Source organism: Rattus norvegicus, chromosome 15 (genome assembly GCF_021556685.1).
Source record: "Rattus norvegicus strain SHRSP/BbbUtx chromosome 15, alternate assembly SHRSP_T2T, whole genome shotgun sequence".
In the NCBI taxonomy this organism is placed as follows: Eukaryota; Metazoa; Chordata; class Mammalia; order Rodentia; family Muridae; genus Rattus; species Rattus norvegicus.
The window spans coordinates 82289668-82317656 of NC_141548.1; the positions used below are offsets into that span (position 1 = coordinate 82289668).

Below are 27989 nucleotides of genomic sequence, written 5' to 3' on the forward strand. Positions count from 1 at the left end.
AGTTTATATATAGAGCACCTGTATGGTAAGATAAAAAAAATATAAATAAAATGAAATATATGTAAAAATTTAAAAAAAGAAAGGAAAAGAAAAAGAGGGAAGAAAGGAAGAAAGGAAGGGAGGAAGAAATGGAGAGAGGAAGAAAGGGAGGGAGGGAGAAAGGGAGGGAGAAAGGAAGAAGGAAGGGAGAAAAGGAGGAAGGGAGGAAGGAAGGAAGAAGAAAGGGAGAAAAGGAGGAAGGAAGGGAGGGAGGAAAAAAGGAAGGGAGGGAGGAAGGAAGGGTGGGAGGAAGAAAGGAAAAAAAGAGGAAGGGAGGAAAGGAGGAAGGGAAGAAGGAAGGAAGAAGGGAGGAGAGGAAGGAAGAAGAAAGGGAGGAAGGAAGTGAGGAAGGGAAGAGGGAGGGAGGAAGGAAAAGAGGAAGGGAGAAAGGAAGGCAGGAAGAGAGGGAGGGAGGGAGGAAGGAAGGGAGGAAGGAAAAACCCTGACACACCATTGTGTCATAAGGAGCTTCCAAAGATGATGCTGAGTTGATTTCCTCTTGGCCATCTGCTGGGCATTCAAGTTTGTTTCCCCAGTGAGACTCCCTTGGAGAAAACTACATTTTTATTGCACATGGTTACCACTTGGAGATAGCTTCTGCAGCAGGGGCCGTCTGCCCACATCTCCTTTCCCTTCTAAGACCCCCATCTGCTGCAGACCCTGCAGGCCCTGTGTTTGTTACCTCAGTCTCTCTCTGTGAGTTCACAGGCATGTAGGTTCTACTGTGTTAGAAGACTCTGTCTCCCCTGTTATCAGGTAACTTAGATGGCTTGCATATATGTAAAGATTTTATGTAACTTCTATTGTATTAGTTTTCACACTGGCCCTTAATTTTAGTTGCCACTCCCTCTTTCCCCTTCCCTTCCATGACCCACCAAATTTTACTGTTCTAGTCCCTCCCCGTACATTTCACTTCTCTTTCCTAGCTAAATCTAAGAGACCCATTAGGCCTGTGCTCTCCACCTAACCTCTGTGGTTCTGCAGATTGTAGCTTAGTTATCACTGTCCTCCCAGCTAATATTCATAAATTAGCAAGTATATATCATATTTGACTTTCTGGGTCTATTCCCTCGCTCAGTGATTTTTTTCTAGTTTTACTCCCTTCCTTGACAATGTCATAGTTACATATTTTAAGTGGATGAGTAATATTCTGCTGTGTAAATGTCCCACATTCTGTTTATCTATTCGTTTGTTGAGACTGTTTCCAATTTCTGGCTATTATGAATAGAGCAGCAATAAATGTATGAGAACAATCATCTCTCTGGCAGGATAAAGCATCCTTTGGGTATGTGCCCAATTGTGTATAGCTGGATCTTGAGGTAGATTGATTCTCATCTTTCTGAGGAACGGCCACACTGATTTCCATAGTGGCTACTTACACACCTAGGAGCAATGTCTGAAGCTTTCTTCTTACTCCCACCCTCATCACCATGGGCTGTCACGCGTTTGTTTACTGTAGCCATCCTAACGGATATAAGATGAAATCTCAAGTAGCTTTGATTGACATTGCCCTGATGTCTAAGGATACTGACCATTTCTCAGCCATTTGAGTTTCTGCTTTTGAGGCTTCTCTGTTCAGGTCTGTACCCCTATTTTAAAACTAGGTTGTTTTATTGTTATCTATTTTTTTTTTTAGTTCTTTATATACTTTTGGATATTAGGCCTCTATTGGGTGGATCACTGATAAAAATCTTTTCCTATTCTGTAGGCTGTCACTTTGTCCAAATGACAGTGTTCTTTGCTGTGTGGGAGCTTCTCACTTTTGGGAGGTCCATTTCTTGTTGATTTTTATCACCTATGCTCTCATTGTTGTATTCAGACAGCCTGAGAAAGGCTCTTTTTGCGGGTGAAAAGCATTGCTCAGTTGTGTGGTAGGACGTCGCGTATTTCTGTCTCAGTGAGGAAGTAGCACGTGAGATTAAAACGGGGTCAATGGACCCATTCCTACTGCAGGTGAAAGAGAGGATGCATAATGGTGAAGCTGATGGTATGAGGGTACGTGGGGGTAAGAAGATCGAGGTTCACCTCATGGGGCAAGAGGGAAAATGATGTGGCCCAGGGCACGGATGGGCTCTATGCCATCTGTGGACTAACTGGATTTGCTTGTCTAATTTAAGCACATATAGTCTTCAGGTTCCTTCTCATGGTTATTTTGTCAATTTAATAATGGTAATTATGGGGGCTGGAGAGATGGCTCAGCGGTTAAGAGCACTGACTGCTCTTCCAGAGGTCCTGAGTTCAATTCCCAGCAACCATATGGTGGCTCACAACCATCTGTAATCTGATCTGATGTCCTCTTCTGGTGTGTCTGAAGACAGCGACAGTGTACTTATAATAAATAAGTAAGTACGTAAATAAATAAATCTTTAAAAAAAATAATGGTACTTATGCCTTTTTTTTTACTTGAAAAACATATAGAAGGATTGATCCCCATTTTTAAAGGTTGAAGGAAAGACAGGAAGCAGGATAGTTTGTAATTGTGAACAGTGCATGAAAGTTAAACATTAGTGTCTGTAAATATGTTTTTGTTGGCACATGTCTACATTAACTTGTTTATACATTGTTTTGGTTGTTTACCTGTGAAGTCAACATGGATCACTTACAACATAAAACACATGGCCTTCTGTGTACTAAAGTGTGGAGCATCTGGCCTTCTATAGAGAGCCCACTAAATCAAGATCTAAAAGGACACTTCTGTTTATGGTTGAGATCTTGAATATATGCTAATTTATTCAACTATAGTACTATTACACATTGCTGGCTTGGTGTGGAGATGTTAGTAAATAATTTGGTTATGGTAGCCAAATTCTCAAAGTAAGAGCCTCAATTCAAATGTTAAAAGACCTCTCAGTCACATACATATATTTCTGGGTTTTTTTTTTACATCATTCTCCAACATAATTATTTATTTGAATATGTTCTTTTTGAACCATCAAGCCCCCTGGTTGTGTTATAATAAATTATTTTAGTAATCATATTTTAAATATAAATTTTATAATTACCATTACTGGGTATATATGATATGGACACATGTGTTCATGTGTCATGGTGCCAATACATGTGTGGGAGTCATAACAACTTTATGGAGTCAGTTCTCTCCCTCCATGCTTATGTGGATATTGGAGATTGAAGTCAGGCCACCAAACTTGGATGGCAAGGTACTTTATCCACTGAGCCATTCCACCTGAAAGATACTTAATATTTTGTGAATCTATCTATCTATCTATCTATCTATCTATCTATCTATCTATCTATCTATCTGCCTACCTACCTATCTATCTATGTATTTATTATCAGTGACTCGGAATGTGCTTGGAGGGTGCAGATGTGCAATTGCACACATGTGGATCTGAAAGGATAACTTGACATATTTGTTCTCTTCTTCCACAGTGGGGGATCCATGGATAAACCTCAGGTTGCCAGGCCCGGTGGCAAGCTCCTTCAATCAATGAGCTATCACACTTTCAGGCTCTTATGGAGCTAGCCACGTATTAGCGAGACCAGGTAGGCATTGTCTTTTAATGTCCGGATGCATGTTATGTCCTAACAGATAATTTAAATTGAGAGTTCTGAACAAGAGGAAATGAATGCCTCCTTATCAGATTCACACAACTCACAAGACTCTAAGAAGTATCTTCTGACACAGGAAAGTATAAAAGGTGAGGGTCAGATGTCATGTGGGTGGGGAACACCTCTCTGATGTTCACTAGTGTCCAGAGATGATAGCCCTGACTCACAGCCCTGTTCCACCTCCAGCTTCTTTACACACTCGGGAAAGGTGGCAACTATGAACAATGGTGAGTGGCTACTCTACTGGGTCTAGGAAGGGGTGCCAACATTGGGGAGATCTCTGTGTGTGTGTGTGTGTGTGTGTGTGCGTGTTTGTGTTTGTGTGCGTGTGTGTAACAATAGTAATTAAAGTCATTTGTGCTGTAAAAGTAAGTAAAATAGTAATTTTATAGTAATTAAAAGGTGATGAACTTGAGGGGAGCAAGGGAAGAGTTGGACAGGGTAGAAAACGATGCGGAAATGAAATAAAAGCAGTACTCATGTATAAAATTCTCAAAAATAAAGTAGAATTAAAAACAAAGAGTCAGTCTATTCTAATAAATGGTTGTTCATTGTTTTATTACTTGAGGAAGTTATGTTGCGTGGCATCGTGCTGTAAACTCCAACAGGTAACATGAAGTGGACTAAGGTCACGTCTTGTTTTCTGTTTCTGATAATGATGAATTTTCAAAACAAAAAATTCAATTCCTAGACACTCTCTTAGTACATTAGAACCACAAAAAAATCACTGGTACTATAAGTCACCACTTTGAGTTTCAGGGTTTGGTTTTTTTTTAAATCTACTTTGATTGTTTAAAGAGAGTATTAAGAAAGTCAACAGTACATGGACTGACCCTGGACTCTGACCTCATAGGTAGCAATGAATATCCTAGTAAGAGCACCAGTGGAAGGGGAAGCCCTGGGTCCTGCTAAGACTGAACCCCCAGTGAACTAGATTGTTGTGGGGAGGGCGGTAATGGGGGGAGGATGGGGAGGGGAACACCCATATAGAAGGGGAGGGGGAGGGGTTAGGGGCATGTTGGCCCGGAAACCGGGAAAGGGAACAACATTCGAAATGTAAATAAGAAATACTCAGGTTAATAGAAAAAGAAAAAAAAAGAAATATTCATGGTAGAGTGCTAAGGTTAAAAACTAAACTACTAAAACTATATAATGTCCAAAAATGCAAGGAAATTCATGTATTTGTATAAATTTCTGATTGATTATTCTAAATAATGGGATTACCATTACTGTTGGGGGGAGGGGGACAATGGGGGGAGGATGGGGAGGGGAACACCCATAAAGAAGGGGAGGGGAGGGATTAGGGGGATGTTTGCCCGGAAACTGGGGAAAGGGAATAACACTTGAAATGTAAATAAGAAATACTCAAGTTAATAAAAAAAAGATAAAATAAATGGTACATTTATTTGCCAGCAATTATGGTTCATATAATTGTAACTTTCAATGAAAAGAAGCAAGTTTCTCAGTGTGTTCAAATTCCTGGCAAGTTACTCTTTGAGATGCGGGGACAATAAATTAATATTCTCGGGAAAAAAAAGAAAGTCAACAGTAAATGGAAGAGATGTAAAGATCTTTTAAAAGTTGAGATGTTAAAAATATACATCCCAGTCAACAGACCCGTGTCATTGGCATATAATTTATAATGCACGAATCAAAATACTGGATCATGTGATATGTACTATGTCCTAGAATATTTTAAAAAGCCTATAAAACTATTCACATTGAATTATGTTACTATCAGCCATGTTTGCAACTGGGAGAGCTTCTAACGATTTTCTTGCAGCCCGTTTGTGAATATAAGACAGGAACAGAATGTGAAGTAAATTTTATACAGAATTGTTTCTGTGGAAGAGTTGCCTAAGATTTGGACCTAGTGACTCAAACCTGAAATATTGTCACTTGGGAGGCTGTAGCAAGATTTGCCCTAAATTTGATGTTGTTATGGGATATAAAGAGAGTTCCCTGATAGTTCTGCAACAGAATAAAACTATATTTAAAAAATAAAACACTGGAACTGGAAAATATCATCCTGAGTGAGCTAACCAAATCACAGAAAGACATACATGGTATGCACTCACTGATAAGTGGCTTTTAGCCCAAATGCTTGAATTACCCTAGATGCCTAGAACAAATGAAACTCAAGACAGATGATCAAAATGTGAATGCTTCACTCCTTCTCTAAAAGGGGAACAAGAATACCCTTGGCAGGGAAGAGAGAGGCAAAGATTAAAACAGAGACTGAAGGAACACCCATTCAGAGCCTGCCCCACATGTGGCCCATACATATACAGCCACCCAATTAGACAAGATGGATGAAGCAAAGAAGTGCAGACCGACAGGAGCCGGATGGAGATCGCTCCTGAGAGACACAGCCAGAATACAGCAAATACAGAGGCGAATGCCAGCAGCAAACCACTGAACTGAGAATAGGACCCCCATTGAAGGAATCAGAGAAAGAACTGGAAGAGCTTGAAGGGGCTCGAGACCCCAAAAGTACAACAATGCCAAGCAACCAGAGCTTCCAGGGACTAAGCCACTACCTAAAGACTATACATGGACTGACCCTGGACTCTGACCCCATAGGTAGCAATGAATATCCTAGTAAGAGCACCAGTGGAAGGGGAAGCCCTGGGTCCTGCTAAGACTGAACCCCCAGTGAACTAGACTGTTGGGGGGAGGGCGGCAATGGGGGGAGGGTTGGGAGGGGAACACCCATAAGGAAGGGGAGGGGGGAGGGGGATGTTTGCCCGGAAACCGGGAAAGGGAATAACACTCGAAATGTATATAAGAAATATTCAAGTTAATAAAAAAAAAAACACAACAGAAGAGGACAAAGACATAGGCTTGAACAATGTAAACAGAGCAATACCAAGGGTTGTCTGCTTCTCTCCTCACAGCTCTGTTCTTCACCAAGATAGACTGAGAACATATGACAGTGAGAACATTTCTGTTACTTTCTTCAGGAATAGCAAGTTTTCCTTGAAATTTCGTTTATTGGTAGCAGACTCATACACATATTTTATCCCAAACTGTTTTCCAAAGAAATATGCTGAAAAGAAATATATGCCTACCTCTTTCTTAATAAATTATTAACGTGGAGGGATTTTGTTTTTTACCATGTGTATTTCTGTATACCACTGGTATGTCTGGTACCCACAGAGGCCAAAGCATTGGATTCTCTGTGACTGTTGCTTCACATGGTTGTGAACCACAACGTGAGTGCTGGGAATCGAACCTGGGACCTCTGGAAGAGCAGCCAGGACTCTTAACCACTGAGCCATGTTTCCAGCCCCCATTGTACCTTGTAAATTCCATCTAGAAAAGAGAGTTAGGCAACAAACATAACCCTTCGAAGGCAAAATCTTTTAAAAACCTATTTAGAATATGTACAAGATTCCTGGTGATTGTGACTTTACTATCCATCCTTATTTCTTAGGTCAATTCTATGAAAGAGAATGGAATTATTGGCAACAGTTTGGTATAGTACTGTAGCAGTAAGTCTTGCTACATAACTTTGGTTTTGCAGCATAAAGTTAAAATGTAAAGTAAAACAAAGAATACAGAGGCAAAGATGGCTGGCTAGTTGGGTGACACTTTGTCACTCCTTTGGGGTACAGTTTGGCTTCCCGTTAAGCCATTTCTTTCATTGTTACATATCCTATTTTAATAAAGCACTTTCAGCATAATCTTAAGAAAGCAAATATACCAGGCAGGAGTGAGGGCACCTGGGAGCTGCTGAGATGGCTCAGTGGTTAGAGGAGATTACCAGACAACTGGTGACGTCACTGGAATGTAGGCAACAGTGGAAAGAACACATGAACTCCACAAGGGTGTCTTCTAACCTCCCCATGTGCACTGTGGCCAAGCCCCTCCCAAGACCACCTCCTCATCATCAATAACTTTTAAAAACTATCATTTTGTTGTTGTTCTAAAAGTTTTTGAAGGGCACACTTGGAGTTGATGTTGGACACAACTTTCTATGCACATACAGGCAGCATTTGTCCCTGTGCTAACCCGTGTTATTAATGAAGTGTCTGGCTAACAATAAGAAACCCAGATCAGATTTTTGTTTTTCTGTCTCAAAACAGTCAACACAAACTGATTTATTATGAGCTCCTTGTCTTTTCCATTCTGGTTAAAGAGAAGGATTAAGACTAGCTCGGCCTTTACCCAGGAGTAGGTACAATAAAGTCTAAAGAAAACATCAGGTATTGAATGGATTCCCAAAACCCACCAAACAAAAAAATCACGTTTTCAGGGCCTCCCATTTCACTACCTGAAATGCTAAAAGGTAAACGTGGGGTGAGACAAAGAGCAGGTGCCTTTCATCCGAAGGTGACGTGCAAGCCACATACATAGAGGAATGCACGATTTCAAAAGGCCCATGTTAAACAAAACCCCCGTGCTCTCCGTGGCTCCTCTGCTATTTTCTCAAGCAACTGAAAAGGAGCCCCTTTAGCAACAGGAAGTGCAGGCCATTTTTCTAAGTTCAGAAGTGCATTTTTGAAATATGTTTAACTTTTACAAAGTTACAGGGCCCAGACACTGACAAATGAGTTTCATTTCATTCAGGGCTCAACATATTTGCTGTGACAACCTATTTCACTTGAGGGATGGTATTTGCATATCAGGGAAGAGAAGGCGAGGGGGGAGTCAAGATTCCTATCTTGTCTTCTGGTTTCTGTTACATCAGTTCATGAAAGTTCACAGATATCTAGATCTGGAAGGAAATTAGGGACTTTCAAGACACAGAACTAGAAACCTGGAGATCAGGAAAGAACTGGTATTACAAGCCTCTACATTGCCCAAGGATGGGCTAGGCCACAGTCCCTCTTGGAGTAAACACAGTCCATGCTACTTGGGGCTTTAAAATCAGGCAAAATGGCCGAACATGGGCTTAGTTACCAACCTGGATCTGGGTTCTAGGCTGTAGAACTCAACTTGTGGACGCAGCACCCATCTCTAACACGTTGGCTTGTCATCTATTCCTACAAGCTGTGAAACTCCCAACTGCACACTACAGGACGTTTAATTTTATGCTCCTGAAACTAAAGGTAATCCAGTTTACTGTGAAAAAAATACAAATAAAATACATTTTTTCTGTTGTGTGGGATTTAAAGGTGTGAGCGTGCGTGCGTGTGTGAGTGCGTGTGTGTGTATTATGATTTTTTAAAAATGTATTTAGGTGTGCTCACCCACACAAGCCTATGTAGACCTCAGAGGCTGACACAGAATGTCTTCATTAAGTGCTTGTCAAGTCAATTTTGCTTTTTTTTTTTTTTTGGTTCTTTTTTTTCGGAGCTGGGGACCGAACCCAGGGCCTTGCGCTTCCTAAGCAAGCGCTTTACCACTGAGCTAAATCCCCAACCCCCCCATTTTGCTTTTTAATGTGTATTTTCTCCCTGAACCTACAACTTCCTGACTGAGATAGACTGGCTGGCCATTGAATTCCAAGGATCTTCCTGTCTTCCTCCCTGTTCCAGTGTTGTAATCATGTGCCTTTAAACATAGTATTATTTCTTTCTAATTTTCTCTCTCTTTTTTACCTAGGTCCTAAAGAATCAACACCCAGGTCCTCTCCACCATCTCTCCAAGCTCCTGTTTCCTGTTTTTAAGGAACAAATTAAATTGTTCAGGTAACTGGTTGTCCATGCCAACTTGTGCTTTTGAAAACATCTTAGGTACAGAACTGTCTGAGTCAAGTAGACCAATCTGCTGTATAATATGTCTGATCGATTTATTTGGTCTTGGAAATGTAATCAAATAATCGACTCTTCATTCCCCTGGACTGTCTGGACTAACTTCTTCATTGCATGTAACCATCACTAAGTGAGCCCCTGTGTCATTCTATAAAGGCAAACCTTGATAACAATAGTATTTTCTACTTTCCACACACCGTGCCTTTTTCTAAGTGACTTCGTGATTTTTAACATTTGACCTTGAGAGCTTGTTAATCTAGCAGTCGCAGTAGCTAACCCCACTTCAATCAGGCATCTAGTCTGTATGAGTCTTAACCACTTTTTATACTGCCACTCCAGACTTCTGCTTTAGTAGAAGATATCTGGTCAGAACTGGACTGGCAAACACAGCCCAAGTTATGACTTACTGGATAGACAGTATTGTTAACACAAAGTCTAGCTTTCTCACCCCGAAAGCAAACACTAATGAATGAAAATATTCTATAATAAAATCTCCTTTACAGAAAGCAAAAAGTTCAAGGTCAAAGGACATTGTTTTCTTTGGCTGTTCCAAGTCTGTGTTTCTAGGAGGTGTCAACACTCATTTGCCTACGTGTCTGGTTACCTTATGTTTCTTTTGCAGAGTCTTCTTTAACCTGCCACATAGATGTATGCTAAGACTTTAAGATTTTCTTCTCACTTACATAGTTCCCTTGTTCCCACAGTTCCTGCTGTAGCCTACCAGGGAAATCCCAAGTGTTAACTTCCCATCTCACTTTTAAGTACAGGAGACATTATAAGACAATCAGCTGTGGCCTTGAAAGTCATCTCAGGTGACCAAACTATATTCAGCACCTACCACCACAGCAACATTCTCCTTGTTCTGCCTTGTGGTAGAAAAGGGGTAACCTTAGCAACACTGGTTCCAAGTCTCAAGTCTCTTTGAGGGGAGATTTATTTGCAATGATTCTATAGAGAGGTAGGGCATGTAGTCTCAATCTGTCCCATCATGATTATCACAGCTCTGGCTTCTAACTGCCATCCAGCAAGTTCACAACATTCAGCCCCACAGGAGTGGTCTATTTTTCTTTACGTTTTGTTGCCTTTCACCGGGTGCAGTTTCAATAGTTGCATTACTGTGAACTGTGTCTGCCCTGTATTGAACCATTATGCATAGAACTTTCCAGCAACATGAAAGTTAGCCAGTAGCAATAAGGTAGGTATCAGCTTGATGTCTCCATGTTGTATGACTTAAGTATGGGGAGTCTTCGACAATAGGGTCTTATTATCAAGTTTTGGAAGGTTTTAAGAACAATAGCCATAGCCTGTAATGTTTGAGAGGGAGTCCTACAAGAACCCATGGAACAACAGCTCCAAAAGAAAGGTAGCCATACTTGGCACTGAATTTTTACTCTACAGTCTAAGGTGTCTAGAAGATGTATTGTGTCCCAATTCAAACTTCTATGGTATACGCATAGGAATATATTTCAGGAAGCTTCTACAGTAGGTTTCCATATGGCTTCAGTATAGCAGTTCTTCCTCAAGTTACCTCCTCTACCATATTCCCTTAGCCCTCACAGTATGTAACCCTTCCTGTTTCATTATTTTCTTTTATTCCTTTCTACTCCCTGCACTCCACATACACTCTCTTGAAATCTCCCACAAGGTCCCTTACTATTTTCCTGCCTTTGATGGGTAATCAAACTTAAACGCATGACTTTAAAGATTCAAAGCTGGCATATGAGAGAAAATATGGGGCATTTGATTTATGGGTCTGGATTACCTCACTCAGTATACTGCGCTCCAGCTCTATCCAGTTACTTGAGAACTCATTTGTATTTACAGCTAAATACATGTACCATAGTTTCATTTACATACTAACCCTCTGTCATATGTATAGTTAGTAACGATTTTTTTTTCTCATTCCACAAAGTGACCTGCTCCTCAAACGATGGTATGCTCTGCTATATAGAAGCTTTATAGTTTCATGAAACCCTACTCTTTGTTTATTTTAATGTCTATATTACCAGGTCCTGTTAAGAAAATCCTTTCTTTTGCCTATAATTTGAATTGCCTCCTCTGTAAGTTCAAGGTGCCAGGTCTTATGTGGATGCCTCAGATTGTATTTAGTACATATCAGAATCCCAGAAACATTGGCTCTGATGCCAGTGAAGGAATGGACTTGCTAGCGAGAGCAAGCAGGCAAAGAACAAAAGCTTCCCTTCTTCCCGTGTTCCAGATTAAATGGAGGTCTTTCCACCTCAAAATATCTGAATTAATTAGTGGTGTATTTTCTAACCTCAAAAGATTTGGTTTAAAAGTGGGTCTTCACACTCCAAATAATTTAATTAAGAAAAACATTCCTTACAGGTGAACCCAGCCAATGGATTTTTAGTTAATTTCAGGTGTAGTAAAGACGACAACCAAGAACAGCCATCACGAGTTCACTCTTTATCACCTTGACATACAATCAACCGTAGCTCCTTTTGTTGTTTAATTTCCAAATTGAAAAAAAAAAAGTCAGGCTGTAAGTATATCTACCACGATAGAACTATTTTACACATAATCACAAATGCATTGTATATAAGATCACAATTTTTCCTAACATTCTATAACTATCCTTTATACAACTGCAAACACATAAATTTTAGAATAGGAGGCAATGTCCCTTAAGGGATAGCCTTTTGGTATTTTAAAACTTAAATAAGATAACTACTGATATTCTTATGATAGATGTTACTTTATATGATAAAGAAATTGAGGAAAGAACTTGTTCTGAACACAATATGACTGAAAAACTCATGTTAACTATAATCTTTAATCCTACAACTGGTCATGGCCTCAGTTGGTATTAATAACTACTTTCCTCTACTCACCATTCTGCACTTTTTCACCCTTTACAAGCACCTCAGCAAGTCTTAGTTCTTTTCCTGGAGGAGTGAGCAACACTTTCTCCCCTGAAGGGTCTGTGTCTTTTGTCATCTTGCATGGATTAGGTTGTCGTAGCTTCCAATTGACTTAATCACAGGACATGGTAGTACCAAGAAAGTCTCAGTTGGATCTCTTGCACTTCAGACATGATCTTTTACAGGTTTTTGGAGAAGCAACCCAATTTTCCCTTCGTAATCTAGATCAAGCACCCTTCCTAACACTCTGATTCCTTTCTTAGCCTGTTGGTTTAAGGGCACCAGAAAGCCAAAGTGGTCAGGGGGAAGAAATTCTGAGCTTCTAGTTCAGTGGGATGCTTTGTGTGTCTCCTGGTAAAAGCACCCATGTCTCTGGAAACAAAATTTCTAGAACAGCAGAACTTCAGATCACAGAAACAGGAAACAGAAACTTTCCTAGTAGATCATAAGGAATGATAGCAAGGGAATTATTGCCTTTCTACCGCTTGATGCTGGACCCCTGGATCCTGGACATGGGAGAAACCATACTATATATTGAATGCTGATTGAAAATACACACTTCTGAAGAACCCTGCCCCAGTCCTCTAGGCGCTGGCATCTAATTAGCTCTGTAACGGTATCTCGAAAAGGCCAGTCCATCTTTCTATGAAGCGAGCTGCCTCAGGATTGTGAGGAACAAAGACCAATGGATTTCATAATCACGGACCCACTGTTGCACTTCTCTGGCTGTGAATGAGTCCCTTTGCTAAAAGAAATAAAATGTAGAGTACCATAACAGCAAATAAGGTGTTCTCTGAATACACCAATGGGAGTTTCGACAGAACCATTATGTGTAGGAAAGGCAAATCCATATCCAGAATAAGTATCTACTGTAGGACAGTCAATGTAGTTAACCTGACACCAGGTCACTGGATGATCCACCGTGGGGAATGGGGTCATATATGGAGCTTAGTATTAGTCTCCACTGCTGGAAGATCTGGCACTTAGTAGCAGTGATAGCCAGGTCAGACTATCACTACTGGTGAATGACAGTCCCTGTTGTCGTGTTTATGTGTCCATTGGGCAATGATAGGTATATCTGAAGGAAGAAGCTGTCTGTCCATAGCCTGAGTCATGCTATCTATTTGATTACTGAACTCCTCCTCAGGTGAGTCACCTTTTGATGAGCATGTACATGGGACACGAGTGCCTTCCAATTCCTTGCCCACTTGGAGAGATCTACCTGCATACTTCTTCTCCAGATGTCTTTCTCACCTATTTTCCAAGTCCCTGACCATCTAGGCTACTGCCCATGAGTCAGTGAAAAATTGCACATCTGGCAATTTCTCATTCTAAACAAAATGTATGTGCATGTATACTGCCAGATGTTTTGCCCACTGTGAAGATTTCCCTCCACTGTTTTATTTCAGGGTTGTCACAGAAAGCAGACGTAATGTTATAGCTATGCACTCTAGGTTGGTGCCCAAATAGCATGCAGAGTCACCAGTAAGCTGTGCCCCAGTCTTCTCTTCCTTAGTCAAATAATCATAGGGTACACCCCATGAGGCTATAGGTACATATGTGCCTGCAGATGGCATTGTAATAGGAGTAGAAACCATAGGCCTTTGGACAACATCTTTATGTAACTTGCTTGTGTTTTCAGGACCTGATTGGCTCAATCATGTATATACTGCACCTACTTGATAATAGATTGCTATTGTATACATCTTACTTTATGGCTTGGTGGGTTAAATAATACCTAGAGCTCATGGTGGACAGCTTAGATTGGCCCATTGTCAAACATGCAGTTTCCACCAAGGCCTGATAGCAGGCCAATAACTGTCTCTCAAAGGGAGAATAGTTGTTTGCAGATGATGGTAGAGCTCTGGTCCAAAATCACAATGTCTCTTCTGTGATTCACCTATAGGGGCCAACCAAAGGCTCTAAAAAGCATTCCTATCTGCCAATGCTACCGAGTACCATTGGGACCATCGAGTATCATATGGTCCAAGTAGTAGAGCCGCCTGGACCTGTTGAAGAACACTCAAAGCTAGCAGCTATCTGAGTCACTTAGAATATGGTCCAGAGTAACACAGTCGAGTGAGAAAGCGCTGTCTCCATAAGCCAAACAGTCCCACTAAACATTGTCCTTTCTTGTTGGTGGGAGAGGTCAGTTGCAATAACTCATTCTTTACCCCATACCACTGGACTCCTAAGAATTTTCACTGAGGAAGGAGGCCCTTGAATTTTGGCTGGATTTATTTCCTATCCTCATGTGCATGTGTACCAACAAGTCCAAGGTGTCCAAAGGTGGTACCCAGCGCCCGCTCACTAGTTCCAATTAGCATAATATCATCAACATGGTAGGCCACTGTTATATTTTGTGGAAAAGACAATCAATAAGTTATCACACAGGGCTGGAAAGTAAATATATTTTTAAGGCAAAACTATAAAAGCCTACTGCTGGCCTTCCTAACTGAAAGGACATATGCAGCTATACTTGTACCTATAGTCCCATGGGCCATGTCCTATAATTAGTTGACTAAGGAAGAGATGTGCTAATTTGCTTAAGTAAGGGCCACACATCTGGTACAGCAGCTGCAACTGGGGTCTTACCTGATTGACTTTTCGATAGTAAAGGTACTAGGTTTTATACTGAGGTCCTTTATCCACTGATGTCAGTTTCTTGCAGGTAAGAGATAAGGATCTAGAGTTATTCTTCTACATACACCTGTCCAATTTGGCCAGCACCATTTGTTGAAGAGGCTGTCTCTTCTTCAAGCTATATTTTTGGTCTCTGTCAAACATCGAGTGGCTATAGGAACATGGACTTATATCTGGTTCCTCAGCTTCATTTTATTGATTAATGTGTCTGTTTATATGCCAGTATCATACTGTTTTATTACAACGTTCTGCAGAATAACTTGAACTCGGGGTGTATTTGTTATTTAGAACTGCTTTGGCTCTCCTGGGTCTTTTGTATTTCCACATGCATGTGATGCATTTGGAGATTCTTTTTCTTTTCATTCTTTCATATTCTCTCCCTCTCCCTCTCACTTTCCCTCTCTTACTCTCTTGAGATATGGTCTTACCAGGCTGACTTTGACCTTGCATTCCCCTTACATTATAAGCAAGCACCACAATGCTCTTTTCTGTGAATGTTAGATTGTGTGAATGAAGTCTTTCTGGAAGACCATCACATCTTTGCCCACCTTGATTACGTCTCCTGTAGTTTCTTTTGTGGAAGTCTCGTCATTTACCTGCCCCATCAATACTTCCCAGGATTTTGATGTTTCCACTTTCTCATCTGCACCAATCTTCCCAGAACAATGTCTACATTAACACTATCTTAACTCTATGTTGTGATGGGAAGTTGTCCCATCTCTCCATTAGACTGAACTCTGTGATACTGAACATGGTTCTGGTGTCATCCCTTGGGCTTAATGCAGAGTGATCTGTTTTGGTGTGTGAATACATTGCTTGACGTTTTCTTCATTGTTCTCCACTTTACTTTTAAGAATATATTTATTATATTTAAATGTATCTGTGTGTGCCCATGTGCCACATGAATATAGGAGTGTACAGACACAAGAGGAGATCATCAGATCCCCTGAGACTGCAGTCAGAGGCAGTTGTGAGCTGCTTTGTGGGTGCTGAGAATTGAACCCAGATTCTCTGCAAGTGTAGCAAGCGCTCTGAACTGCCGGGCCACCTCTCCAGCCTCATTCTCACCTTAGTTTTGGAGACAGAGTCTCTCATTGAACTTGGAGCTCACACACTCAACTATACCAGCTGACCAGGGAACCACATGAATCCTCCAGTTTCTGCCTGTCCAGTGCTGGATAACGGGCCTGCTGCTGCACTTGGCTTTTACATGGGTTCTAAGGAGAGAACGTGGGACCTCATGCTTGTACACTGAGCACTTTCTAACTCAGCTATGTCCTTGGTTACTTAGCCTTGTGTGTTCTTACTCAGATACTCAAAATACTCAAAATACTCAAAATAATGAGTATTATTTTAATCATTATGGTAATAAGCTTATTCTTAGTTATGAGGAGCTAATAGGAACAAGTATCATAAAAAACCCTTTCTAAATTCTTTAATGATAAATATATATCTTCTATCAAAACACAGTTCTATATTACATTTGTAATAAGTACTGTGTTCAATAATTCTCTTTCTTTTCTTTTTCTTTCTTTTTTTTTTTCAGAGCTGGGACCGAACCCAGGGCCTTATCCCCAACCCTTCAATAATTCTCTTAAACACTGCAAAATCTATTTTAGTAACAAGTACTCCTACCATTCAGGACAAGGTGATGTTCGATTCTCAGATAGAACATGACCAAGCACAGAGGATGGGAATCACAGTTCCCAACACTCTTTTCTTCACAGCCCTCCGAGAAATGTAAAGATAACATGGAGCTCAAAATGAATGGATGTCCATAAATATCTCACAGCAATTTTAGTTTGATCATATAGGTGCTCACATAAATAAAATTCAGAAAGCAAAATTCACTTTGCAATGTATTGTTAAACAGAGATACTCATTAGCAGGTGGTTTTTACAGGCTTTTTTAAGTGTATGTCAAAGATCAACTTTTAAAACAGCAATTCAGTAAGATAAAGCTTTTAGGATAAAATTAAATCAAATATATACAGTACACTGAGAACACTATAGATCTTTTAAAAGACATTAACTCTCTGATAGGTCGAGAGAACTCTCTTCCCTTTAGTGAAGACAGTATAACATTTGCAACATTTTCTAAGCATATCAACAGAAATCTAGACTGAAAAGGTTTCCTCCTTTTAGGTAGGCAGGGGAAATGCTGGCTTGCAAAGGAAAATGGCCACAAGGATGGTTAAAGATGGTTGCTCTGTGCCACCAGGGCAACATACACAGACAAGCATCTTCTCCTCTTGCTATGATGCTCCCCATCGAAGGTATTTGCCAATATGGCAGTCTTGCCCACAGAATTTAGAACCACTTGTCCTCATTTTTATGTCTCATTCATTAGCATGCAAAGAGTTGTATGTTGAGTGTGGCCGAGCACTTACGTGTTGCCTGTCTTGTTTTATTTAGGGACAAGTGCTCCTGGTCTCTGTCTTCTCACCTAAAATTTTTCTGGACTGCAGAGAAAGCTTCCAAGACACAGAGCCAGTTACCTCTTGTGCCATCCACCTTGTTGCACTAACACTAAATGATTGTGTGCTGCGGTACAGGCAAGCGCGGGGTGGTGGCTCTCCTGAAGAGATCAGCCTGGAAGGCATGTGAACTTGTCAAAGACTGGGTGGAGTGACAAGAACACAGACCCTGAGCAGCCAGGTCCTTAATTTAAAATGTGCCTTTTCCTCCATACGTGACCCCTTGTGGCTCCTTTCCTGGGATTTACATAGTTGATGAAAATATATAGCATACTTCCAAAGTTATGCGTGATTTGGGGGTCAGAGAGATGTTTGTACTCTCCATGTGAGAGCTTCATGTGTACAAGTACTTTAAGCACCATCACAAGCACATGCATTGGATATTCTTAGCTTAGCCGTCCCCTCCTTCATCCTCACATGTGCTCAGCAGCCATGGATACTGTTCTACTTGCCTCCATTTTCCCCACATGACTTTCCTTCCCACCGTCACATCTTAATAGTATCAGGCAACACATACTGGAGGGCTCTGGAGGGTGAGGTGCCTACTTGGTGGCACAAGGTGTGTGTGTGTGTGTGTGTGTGTGTGTGTGTGTGTGTGTGTGTGTGTGGTGGGGGATGTCAAAGAACTTAATAGGCCAGGTGACACTGAGACATTTTGGAAAATGAATAGAAGTCATAAACTGATGATGTAGGAAGGTTAGAGTCAAGTAGGCAGGGCGTTTGAGGTTGGAGGAAAAGATCAGAATGAGCTGCACAGATCCTGGCTCCTCTGGAGAACTTAGCACTGTTCCAGCCAAGGATCCGGATGCCTGCATCCCTGCATGCTTTCTCTTCCATGGCTACCTTACGAATTATCTACTCTGCTATGGGCAAGCTCACCAAGGATGGTCCACGGTTTTTTTCCTGCCCTTCTGAAAGTCGATCTATAGGAATGCAGAAAATGGACAACTAATACTTGCTGAGTTCAATCCATGTTCAAACGGAAAACTGAAATATTTTAGTAAGGATGTAAATAACTGTTTATTTACAACAGTGACACACTATACTTACTAAATGGTAGTTAGCGTCACTCCCCAAACAACTACCGCTCATACATATGAGATCCATTAGAGTCCCAAGTAAAGTAATTTAATTATAGCCACGTGCTTACAGTGACATGTATCTATAGCTGGATCCACTTCAGCAAAGCACTGCTGAATGCCTATGGTGTGTTCCCACTGTATCTACTTGGGTTATACAACTAAGGCCCTGAGTCGTGCATTTGTAACGAGACTTACAACACCCAGGGATAAAGCTAACAGTGAAAAACCATGTGATTCCCACACCTTTGGTAGCTGCTCCAAGCTTACCAGTTATGGGATAAAAGGATGCAAACTTCAGCTTCATCACTTCAAATTTCATATTTCATTTTTAAATTTCTCAGCACAGTTCACTGTAGTTTGTGTGTGGTTTATACCCAGACTCACCCCATAAACCACCACCAAAAAAGGCAAAAAAAAACAAAAACAAAAAAACCCCAACAACAAACAAACAAAAACAAAAACAAAAAAAACCCCCAAAACCAAAAAACCAACCACCATCACTACTAACACCAACAACCAAAAACCCAAAACAAAAATCAAACAAACAAAAAAGCCCCAAATTCATGTTAAAATTTAATCCCTACCATGAGGTATAAAGGAGTAGGAATAAGTCTCTCAAACATTCCTGTCTGCTGTCCTGTAACAGCCACCTTGGGACTCCAATATCAAAGCCACTGTCTAACGTAGTCCTTCAATGTTGGCCCAAACCCAGAAATCATGATCAACCTCATTTCTTTAAATCTTGCCTAGTCTTTGATACAGTACTGTCAGCCCCAGAAACAGACTACGACAACCACACAGGTCAGATAACAGAAACTCTGGTCAGGACTTACAAGCTACTTACCTCAAGACGATTCTACCCTGAAAAGAATGAGTTCTTAGATGACACCTCAGTCCTATCTCTAGATCGTGTGCTTTTTCTTATAGTTGATAGAGGTGGGAGGGGGTCCTAAAGAGGGGAGGTCAGTGTACCATGAGCCATGGTTCATTAATGACACAAATATCGGAACAGTGGCACTGTACATATCTGAAGGTGAACCCAAAGGTCCCCAGGATGTACAGCTGTCAGAGAATCTCCCCAAGCCACTTTAGAATCTCATTCAGGAAAAAAAAAATAGAGACGTCAATTTAGAAGAAAGAAATACATGAATAGCAGTAAGAACTGATGAGTCAAGGGAAAAGTGAGCTGGTGGAATCTGCACCACTTAGGATCGCCGTGTGGGAGGGAGTGTAGGTGTAAGTGGGGCTTAAGCACATCACACATGGAATTTATAAATAACAATGATCCAGTTACAGCACATGCTCCTTTCATTAAAGGAGGCGTTATTAATTAGTGTACAGTTTCCTTTATTTTCAAAGGTAAATAAGAACAGATTTCAGAGACTGTTTAATCATCCCTGGCTCCTATTTTCAAGCCTCCACAAGTAACCTTTGGACGTCCAAAATTCTGATATGAGTTATTTTTACAAAGTCAGATACATGAGAAACGTATCTACCTCGAGTTCAGCTTTCATATACACGTCAATGAATGTTAAGCACAACTGCCCTATTAAGCCTCCCCCAGATTTGTGGCAGAGGCATGCGATCAATTTATAATATGAAATATTTCAAATGATTGTTGAAAAAGAAAAGAAAGAACGTGTTGGGATTATTTTTAGAGCCTGGATTTGAAATTCATCTCTGTCTTTCATTCATCACTAAGTTGAAATGTTCCGCGGAACATTTCACTCTGATTGCCGTGTGTGTTTCATTTCAGTATGTCCCACACAACAGGAGGACCGTCAAATTCCCCACCTACACTAGCTGCAACAGCTGAGTCTCGTGCTCCATCTAGTGGCTGTAGGAATTACCAACACCTGCGTGTTGAAACCCATTGAAACTGCTATGGGGCTTTGTGGTTCTCAACCTTCTTCCTAAGGCAGCGAGCGACCCTTTAATACACTTCCTCATGCTGCGGTGACACTCAACCATAAAATTATCTTTGCTGCTACTTCATAACTGTACTTTTTCTAATGTTATGAGTCATATTGTAAATATCTGTGCTTTTGAATGATCTCAGTTGACACCCGTAAAAGGGTACTTCGAGCCCCGGGTACTTCAAGCCCCCAAGGGGTTGTGACCCATAGGTTGAGAAGCATTGCTTTAGATAATAGCATTCTAAATGATATCATATTTTCTTTTAAAATGCACGCTTAGATAAATCTAATATACCCATACTATCTTTAAATGAAGAAAATCATCAGTAGTTATTCATTGTATGAATAAGACTCCATTGACTTAAATCTTCTATATTTTCACTTAAATAATCTGACACCTTACTGTGTGGAAGAAATATACAATGTAGACTAGAGAGAAGGAACAGTAGGCCTGCCAGCAAAATTGCCTTGACTCCTGAGCTACCTGTTTCTCCTCTGAAATGTTCCTGTAACAATGTAGCCTCCACGGGTGTTGTGATAATGACATTTCAAAATCCTCACTCACACATTCCCGCTACTACCTGAGCTCCACAGTAACAAAATGGAGTTGATTATTTTTAAATTTAACTTATTTAAATGTGCACTCACCAAGCTCTTCTTGAACTGTGCATCCATTGCTAATATCTAGAAAAGATCCCTTTCCTGGATCCCTAAAAATGTTTACAATGTTGCGTCCTAAGGAAACACCCAAGCGGTCAGACACTACTGAAGTGCAGAAAGTTAAAGCATTAATAGGATCTTTACAGTGTCTTTCTTATCCTTTCTTATTGCAGCCCGCTCCCCTCCCATAGCGTGCATGGATTTCGTAAGTCATCTGTTATAATCCCAAGCTCCACATTAAGTATTATTGGTCACACATAAGGATCTTACTCAACATGCCTGAAGCGAAGGTAAGGCTAAGAAATTGTTTATTAAAAGCATGCAAGCCAGCCTGAATTTCTATAGAACCAGTGTTGATTACATTTTACTCACTACGTTATGAAATCTTGTGTATAATTACAAATTATAAGCTAGCGCAGGATCATCTGACACCAGTTACAACAAGTTAACCAAATTTTATTCTTTTTATTTTTCTATTTGACAATAATGCCACTTGACTGTCGTTTTAAGAGGCTGTGCCTGCACAGCCTAGAGTGGTCTCTTGGGATCAGAGAACTGGTTTTTGCTCCATCCCCATTCTCTGTAGAGAAAAGAAAAATCCCACAGATACTCGAGGTATAAGATAGAAACCAGTGAAATATTTGCATTTAACCTCCACACATCTTTTTGTACAGCCCAGATAAGATCTGTCCGCTTACGATATCTGATACAATGACAATGCTTCCCACAACCGCTGAGGGATGCTGACAAAAAAAGGTCCACAGATGTTAAGTAAAACCCAAGGCTAGTGGAATGCACAGAGCAGGCCCTGTAGATACAGAGGGTTGGCTGTAAGTAATCCACTGCTAAAGGGATGAATGGATTTGTTACATTTGGAGTTTGGAGCCGGAGTTTAGCAAGTTGTTATTACTGCAGACTAGAGGTAGCATGTTTGAAAGGAGAGCCTGCCATATGGAGGTCCCTAGGATTACAACTCAGGACAATTTCTTTGCATTTGTCATGTTCAACTGGCAATCAACTGACTGACTGCTGTGCGCACAAGGACTATTCAGATCCTTTTTACTTACTGATTCCAACACAATATAATAAGTCATTATAGTGGTCTTATAATACTGGTTTTCTGGATCGGAAAAAGTACATATAAATCCCCAGGCTGCCAACATTACAAGATTTTCCTGGGTCCCCAGGTGTTACCTCAACCCTCCTCCCAAGGGAAGTCATCATTTTGGGGATAACTTGCACATTACAAGTCTAGGTCTAAAATACATCAGTCTCTATCTACTACAATGGATAAACTAGATCTACTTGGCTGCATTCCTTGATTTAGATGCCCCAACAGAGTTAACTCCAGAAGACTTAAATATATTTTGTACACATTGAAAGAATTCCATAAATATCTCTTTCCTTACTATATATTGAACACAAATTTTAAAAAGACAGCATAACAAGATAAACTTGAAACATGCCTAGAAAGGCTTGGCTGACAAAATTGGGAGTGTCTAATCTGGAGGTCAGGAGGTGCTTGACCATTGGACCCAATGACTGACAGTCAGTGACAGAAAAAGTATTATCATTTGAGGGATCCCCATTTATCTGGAAGCCCCAAACTGCACCATAATACTCGTCCGACTATCGCACGCTGTAAGAGGACAGGACTCTGTCCTCAACTTCTACCCAGTGTCTTGCTGAAAAGCAAGCTGCTGGCAGATGTTTCTAAGGAGAGGTAGAAAGTCTAGGGTTGGGGCAGCAGTGCTTGTGTGAAAAAGATCCAGGGCACTGAGCAGAGAGAACAACACAGAGGATGTGCAAGTGTGTGGAAAACAGCGGAGTAATGACTGCTTCTATGAGAGGTGGACAGGCAAGAGCTCTCTTTCATTAGGAAACATACTCTGTGTGGTGACGTATGGGGTCACTCTGACCTTCAAAATCTGTGGGGCCCTCTTGCTCATAACTCAAGCTTGTTAATTTAGCTTCAGCAGTCAAGGTTTATGTTGCTTTGAATCATGGAGAATAACTGACGTCTCTTCTACTTGCTTAGTACATGTTAAAACCTGAAAGATGAAATCCAATACTCCTGGGGAAAATACGTTCTTTAATCACACCTGATTTGAAACCCTCCTCTCTGATGTATCACTTGGATAAATAGAATAGGGGTGTGTCTGTGTGAAAATGAGGCTAATATGTATTCCAGAGAGCTCAAGGAGAATAGGAATAGCTCAACATATAATGATTCATGGAAGAAAATTCCTCCATGTGTATGGATAGAAAAATCGCCCGTTTATTAACAATTAGGGCATGGACTCACCACACTTCCTGCTTGTGGGCTTTCATGTCTTTACGCTCACTTATTTGTCTTAATGACTAAGAATGTGATTGAAAAACAGTCTAGGGGGCGGAGAGTGGACCTCGATGGTCTATCTGTTGGTAGCATGTGCATTGCTGTGAGTTTGATTCTCAGAACCATAGTAAATCAATATACCACAAAATTAACAGCAGTGCCCAAGAAAGATGAGGACTTCTCATGAGGAAGTGCACAATCAAAGGAGAAGGAAGAACACAGAATTAGGTAGAAAGCAGGGAAAAGCACAGAAGAAGAAACTAGAAACAGTAGAGCAGTGAACAACATCTTCTGTTCCAGGCTGGGGATATTGGTCAGGAGGGGCCAACAGAGCCCTAAATCAGTACAGGCTACTAACATTTCTTCTGGTTGTTTCATTAGAGTTGCTTCTCTCAGGACATGCTACTTCTCCCAAAAGTCATAGGCTGCCAAATATAAACTCCAGAGATGGGTATGGGACATTTCTCCCTAACTTATTGATTAGGGGTATCCCAGAGACACCCCCAAACAATAAAAGCTATTGTTCTTGGTTACTGAGTAATACTTGCCTGTAAGCCTCATTGCTCAAATCATCATATACTTTGGCCATAGGGGATGCAGAAAACAACTGGGTACTGACCAGAGAACTTACTTCTTGTTGACTAGCTCTCCCAGTACTAGAAGGTGTTGTTCAGGCTGCTGGGGTGGGGTGGAGTCACCAACAGTCTTACTCAGTTGTGAACCCTGTGAGCTATAATAGTGACCAGCATGACAAAATATGCTCATGGGTGAAACTGTGGAACAAATTAAATTCGTGAATTTATAGCATGTTGCACCCGTTTGCAGCCCCTGTAGATAGCGTGCATGATTAATGCTTCTGGCCCATGATTTTGCAAACAGAAGTAGTAACATGGGCTAAAGAAATGGCCAAGAAGGCCAGTTGAAATGATTTTACAATTTAATCTGGGAAGTGGTTTGCCTTGAGTGGTTATTTTGATATGATGGAGAACACATTTTACACAGTCACACAGGAATCTATTATGTTTGAAGTTTCTCATGAGAGAACCATGCTGGAGTCTGGTCTCTGTCAATGACAGGCACTTGACAGGACTTGTTGGTTTGTGGCCTGTTTCAGCAGAGAGGCTATGACTGTCTCCCTGTTTCATCTGCTTCTTCGAGTGTCACTGAATTTAGTCACCAGCCACTTAGTAGGAAAGGCAGTGCTGGTGGGTCTTCTCTTGTTTTTTGTCCCTTGCTAGTGGCTCCCACTGAGTCTACTCAGAGAAAGCCCAGGGTTGCCAGCTTAGGGTCACACAGCACAAGAAACACATTGTGGCCAATGGTTTCAATCAATGCTTTCTAGATGGGTGGGACATAGGTATACGGAAGGATGAATAGTTGAATCGTGGCAAAATTGTGAATTATTTAGGGATCAATTTCTTTTCTCTGTAAGTATTGAAAATCCCTTCCCTATGTGACAACAACTACCAAGGAAAATTACACAGGATTTCCTGGGTAATTTTGGATGTAACTGGTTTTAAAAATACCTTCAGAGCTGCTTTGCACATATACATTTTGAGTTTTAAGTTAATTTCTCTGCTATTTAAGAAAAAGAGTGTTGCCATGCAGTGGTGGTGCATGCCTTTAGTCCCAGCACTTGCAAGGCAGGGGCAGGTAGATCTCTGAGTTTGAGGCCAGCCTGGTCTACAGAGTGAATTCCAGGACAACCAGGGCTGTACAGAAAAGCCCCATCTTAAAAAACTAAAACTGAAATAAAATTAAGTGGAAGAATATTGAAAACAGAACACGTGTGGCCCAAGGATGGTGGTGAATTAGATGTAAGCTTGAAGGAAGGGAAGAATGTTGTTTGGCTTGCTGTTTGAAGTATCCTGCGGATATTTTAAAACCTAATAAATTACATAATTATTAAGTGGCTAAGCTGATCACCAGAAAGATGATTAGCTCATTCTGTCCACAGCGTTTTAAAAAATGCACACAAGACAGAAGGAATGAACCAAACTCAAAATGTTGAGAATGTCCGTCACACACTAATGAGCCCAGGGTGAGCTGTTGTCATTTCCCACATTCCCCACCCCCCTGGTAAGAAGCCCACGGGAGCCGTACCTGTATGTGTTCTCCGGTGTGCCTTCAGGTGAGAACTTTTTGTGTATACTTTGTTGCACCCCTCGAAGTCACATCTATGGATGCGCCTCTTCCTGGAATCTGGAGATTCTGATCGTCTCTGGCGTCTTGTGCTCTCAATGCTAAATGGTGAGATTGAACTGAAAAAAGAAGGAGTTGCATTACACGATGAGAAGCCCAGCCCTTGATCTAGGGCCTTAAGCAGGCTAACAAAATGGCGGTGGACTCGGTAGCCCCCATGGGCTCCATGATCATACCCACTGCTCTCATCTCCTGGATGTTTCTCAATAGCTAAAGAAAGAAGTGTGGCTGTTTTGGTTTAAAGAGTTCTGGAGAAAGAGAAACAATGTTTACAACAGCAAGCTAGGCGTGTAATCGCAGCATGTGAGCGGCTGAGGCAGGAGAAGCCAGAGCTGGACGCTAGTCTGGGGTACGTAATTAAACCTGTTTCTAAACACCCAAACCCAAGCCAGTCTGATGCAACCAATTCCAAAAGCAAGTGGCAGCAGAGGCAGGCGAGAAGATAGCCCTTGTCAGTGTTGAGGTAGAAGCTCATTTCCGCATGTCTGAATAGTCTTTCCAAAGAATGCCCTGGGAAGCCCCACTCTAGACAACGTCAATACGAACTTATTTAACGAGAGGGGTGACTGAACTGCACAGCGCACAGTTCAAAACAATCCAGGTCAGGGTAAAAGAATTGCTCTCGGTCCATCAACACGGTAACTCACGGCAAGCAATTTCTGTGCAGAGAAATTGATATTTAACTTTCCTTCTTGGTGGTTTTTTTTTTTTTCCTGGTGATGAATAAAGTCTTTAAAGATTAGCTGTACTACTATTACGAGAAGAAAAAAAAAAGACTTTAACTATGAAGTTTGGCCTGGACTTGCGTGTTGTTTCATTTTTAATGCCCAGTAGAAAAACAGGATTAGTTTGTAATGTCAGGTAATTCATTTACATGTACCTTTTCAAACCTTAATCTCTTCTGATTGAGACAGAAAGTGCATGACTCATCCTTTTATTAGTTACCCATGAAGTTCTCTGAAATTACAATGGAATATGACAAAGACACAGGCACCCCTGTTTCTACAAGACACATTTACCATGACCAACGTTTTGTCGTGTTTTTCGTTTGTTTTCCCTCCCGATTCAGGTTTTAACCTGTTTTGATGTTTTTGTTTTGAGGAGTCTTTATGTGTTTGCTATTAGCTAGTCTACATGTTTTTAAACATGAAAATTCATATTATTTGTGTGGGGGACGGCAAATGAGACAGTGCCTGCTACTGAATCTGCCAATCTGAGCTGGGAGCATACAGTCCACATGGCGGAAGGGGAGAACCCACTCATGCATGTTTCCCTCTAGCTTCCATGATCCTGCCATGGCACAGGCATGTACGCTCATACACCGACATCACTCCTACCCCCTGTACACAATAAAGGCAAACCAAAAAAGCCTTTTGAATGGTAACTCATCTCTTTTAAGGACTACACACAAAGATGTCCTTTCCCCTTGTCCTTTGCCATTGTTTCAGCCTTTCTCCTCCCCCCCAGGGAAAGCAGCTGCGGATTTCTTTAGATGTTTCTAATGAAAACTGTTTTGCTACTATGTATCCGTGACACTGTGGTTCCATAGGTTACATAGGTCTCCTTACACACAGGTATCTGCTGTGTGATGAGCCCATCTCCCTTATATCTGCCTCCTCTCATGCCTCACTCTCCTACACACCTACGTTCATGCCATGTATGCTTAAATATGTTACTGTATGTATAATCTGAAATCACAGGAATTTATAATATGACAGTGTGGTTTGAAACACTCTTAGTAATGCTATGCCAAGGTCATAGCGTTGCAAAGTCTTCTGTCTTCACCCCAAACCCACCACCTTCTAAGCATTAAGCATCTGAGTTCAATCTGCTATGTAATTGCTCAAGTATGGATTATGGAAGTGGTTCATCCTGCATGTTAAAATGCCATCACTTAAGTGACAAACAGGGGCTGTTTCTGATGCCACACTATTCTCTTACTTCAGCCAACTGTTTACAACATCTCCTTCTGGCCTATCCCTGTTTGTTTGTTTGTTTGTTTATTTATTTATTTATTTTTTGTAGTATATTTTCTTATCTACAAATAGCAGAACAAGCAGTCAAAGCTTCAGAGAAGGTAAGATCAAACGTAAATGCCATTCATCAAGCCCCTAGCAGTTTGATGTGAGATCTGCGTTGGAGTGAAAGAACGTAGGCCATGCTGCTGGCTGAGTCACGTTTTAAAGCCTTCGTTATCAATCATCATGGATCTGTGGTTTTCCATGTCACTGACTCAGTTGCTGGGACAGGAGTCTATTGTGAAAAGAGTCAAAACAACACGAAAGAACAGCTCGAGTTAGTCCTCAGAGTGATTCCAGCCCTGAGTGGGATTCCTGTGAACAACGAGACAGTGTGTGCCCGGACGCGGTGAGAGCGATTCATTTCTTGAGTGTGTGACCATGTAAATAAATATAGATTTTGGCCCAAGGAGCCTTATAAAAGCAAGTCCTTTATTGTGCTGTATGATGTTTGGCATCTT

General features: G+C 41.0%; 1 protein-coding gene and 1 long non-coding RNA gene across 15 annotated transcripts in view; one reads left to right on the forward strand and one right to left on the reverse strand.

The window, feature by feature from the left end:
• Positions 1-27989, reverse strand: part of Klf12 (KLF transcription factor 12) — a 425271-nt gene that overhangs the window by 11386 nt on the left and 385896 nt on the right. For all 14 annotated transcript variants that reach the window (XR_015638054.1, XM_087585860.1, XM_087585854.1 and 11 more), the window contains 1 exon segment: positions 25412-25569. Coding sequence is in view for 13 of the 14 variants with exons in the window: in XM_087585860.1 (XP_087441986.1) it covers positions 25412-25569 (158 nt within the window). In the remaining variant the exon portion in view is untranslated.
• On the forward strand, positions 761-27947 carry LOC103693766 (uncharacterized). Its single transcript, XR_015639017.1, has 7 exons — positions 761-795; positions 3430-3543; positions 9160-9245; positions 17251-17493; positions 21144-21260; positions 25266-25859; positions 27536-27947. It is a non-coding gene; the product is annotated as an uncharacterized LOC103693766 (long non-coding RNA).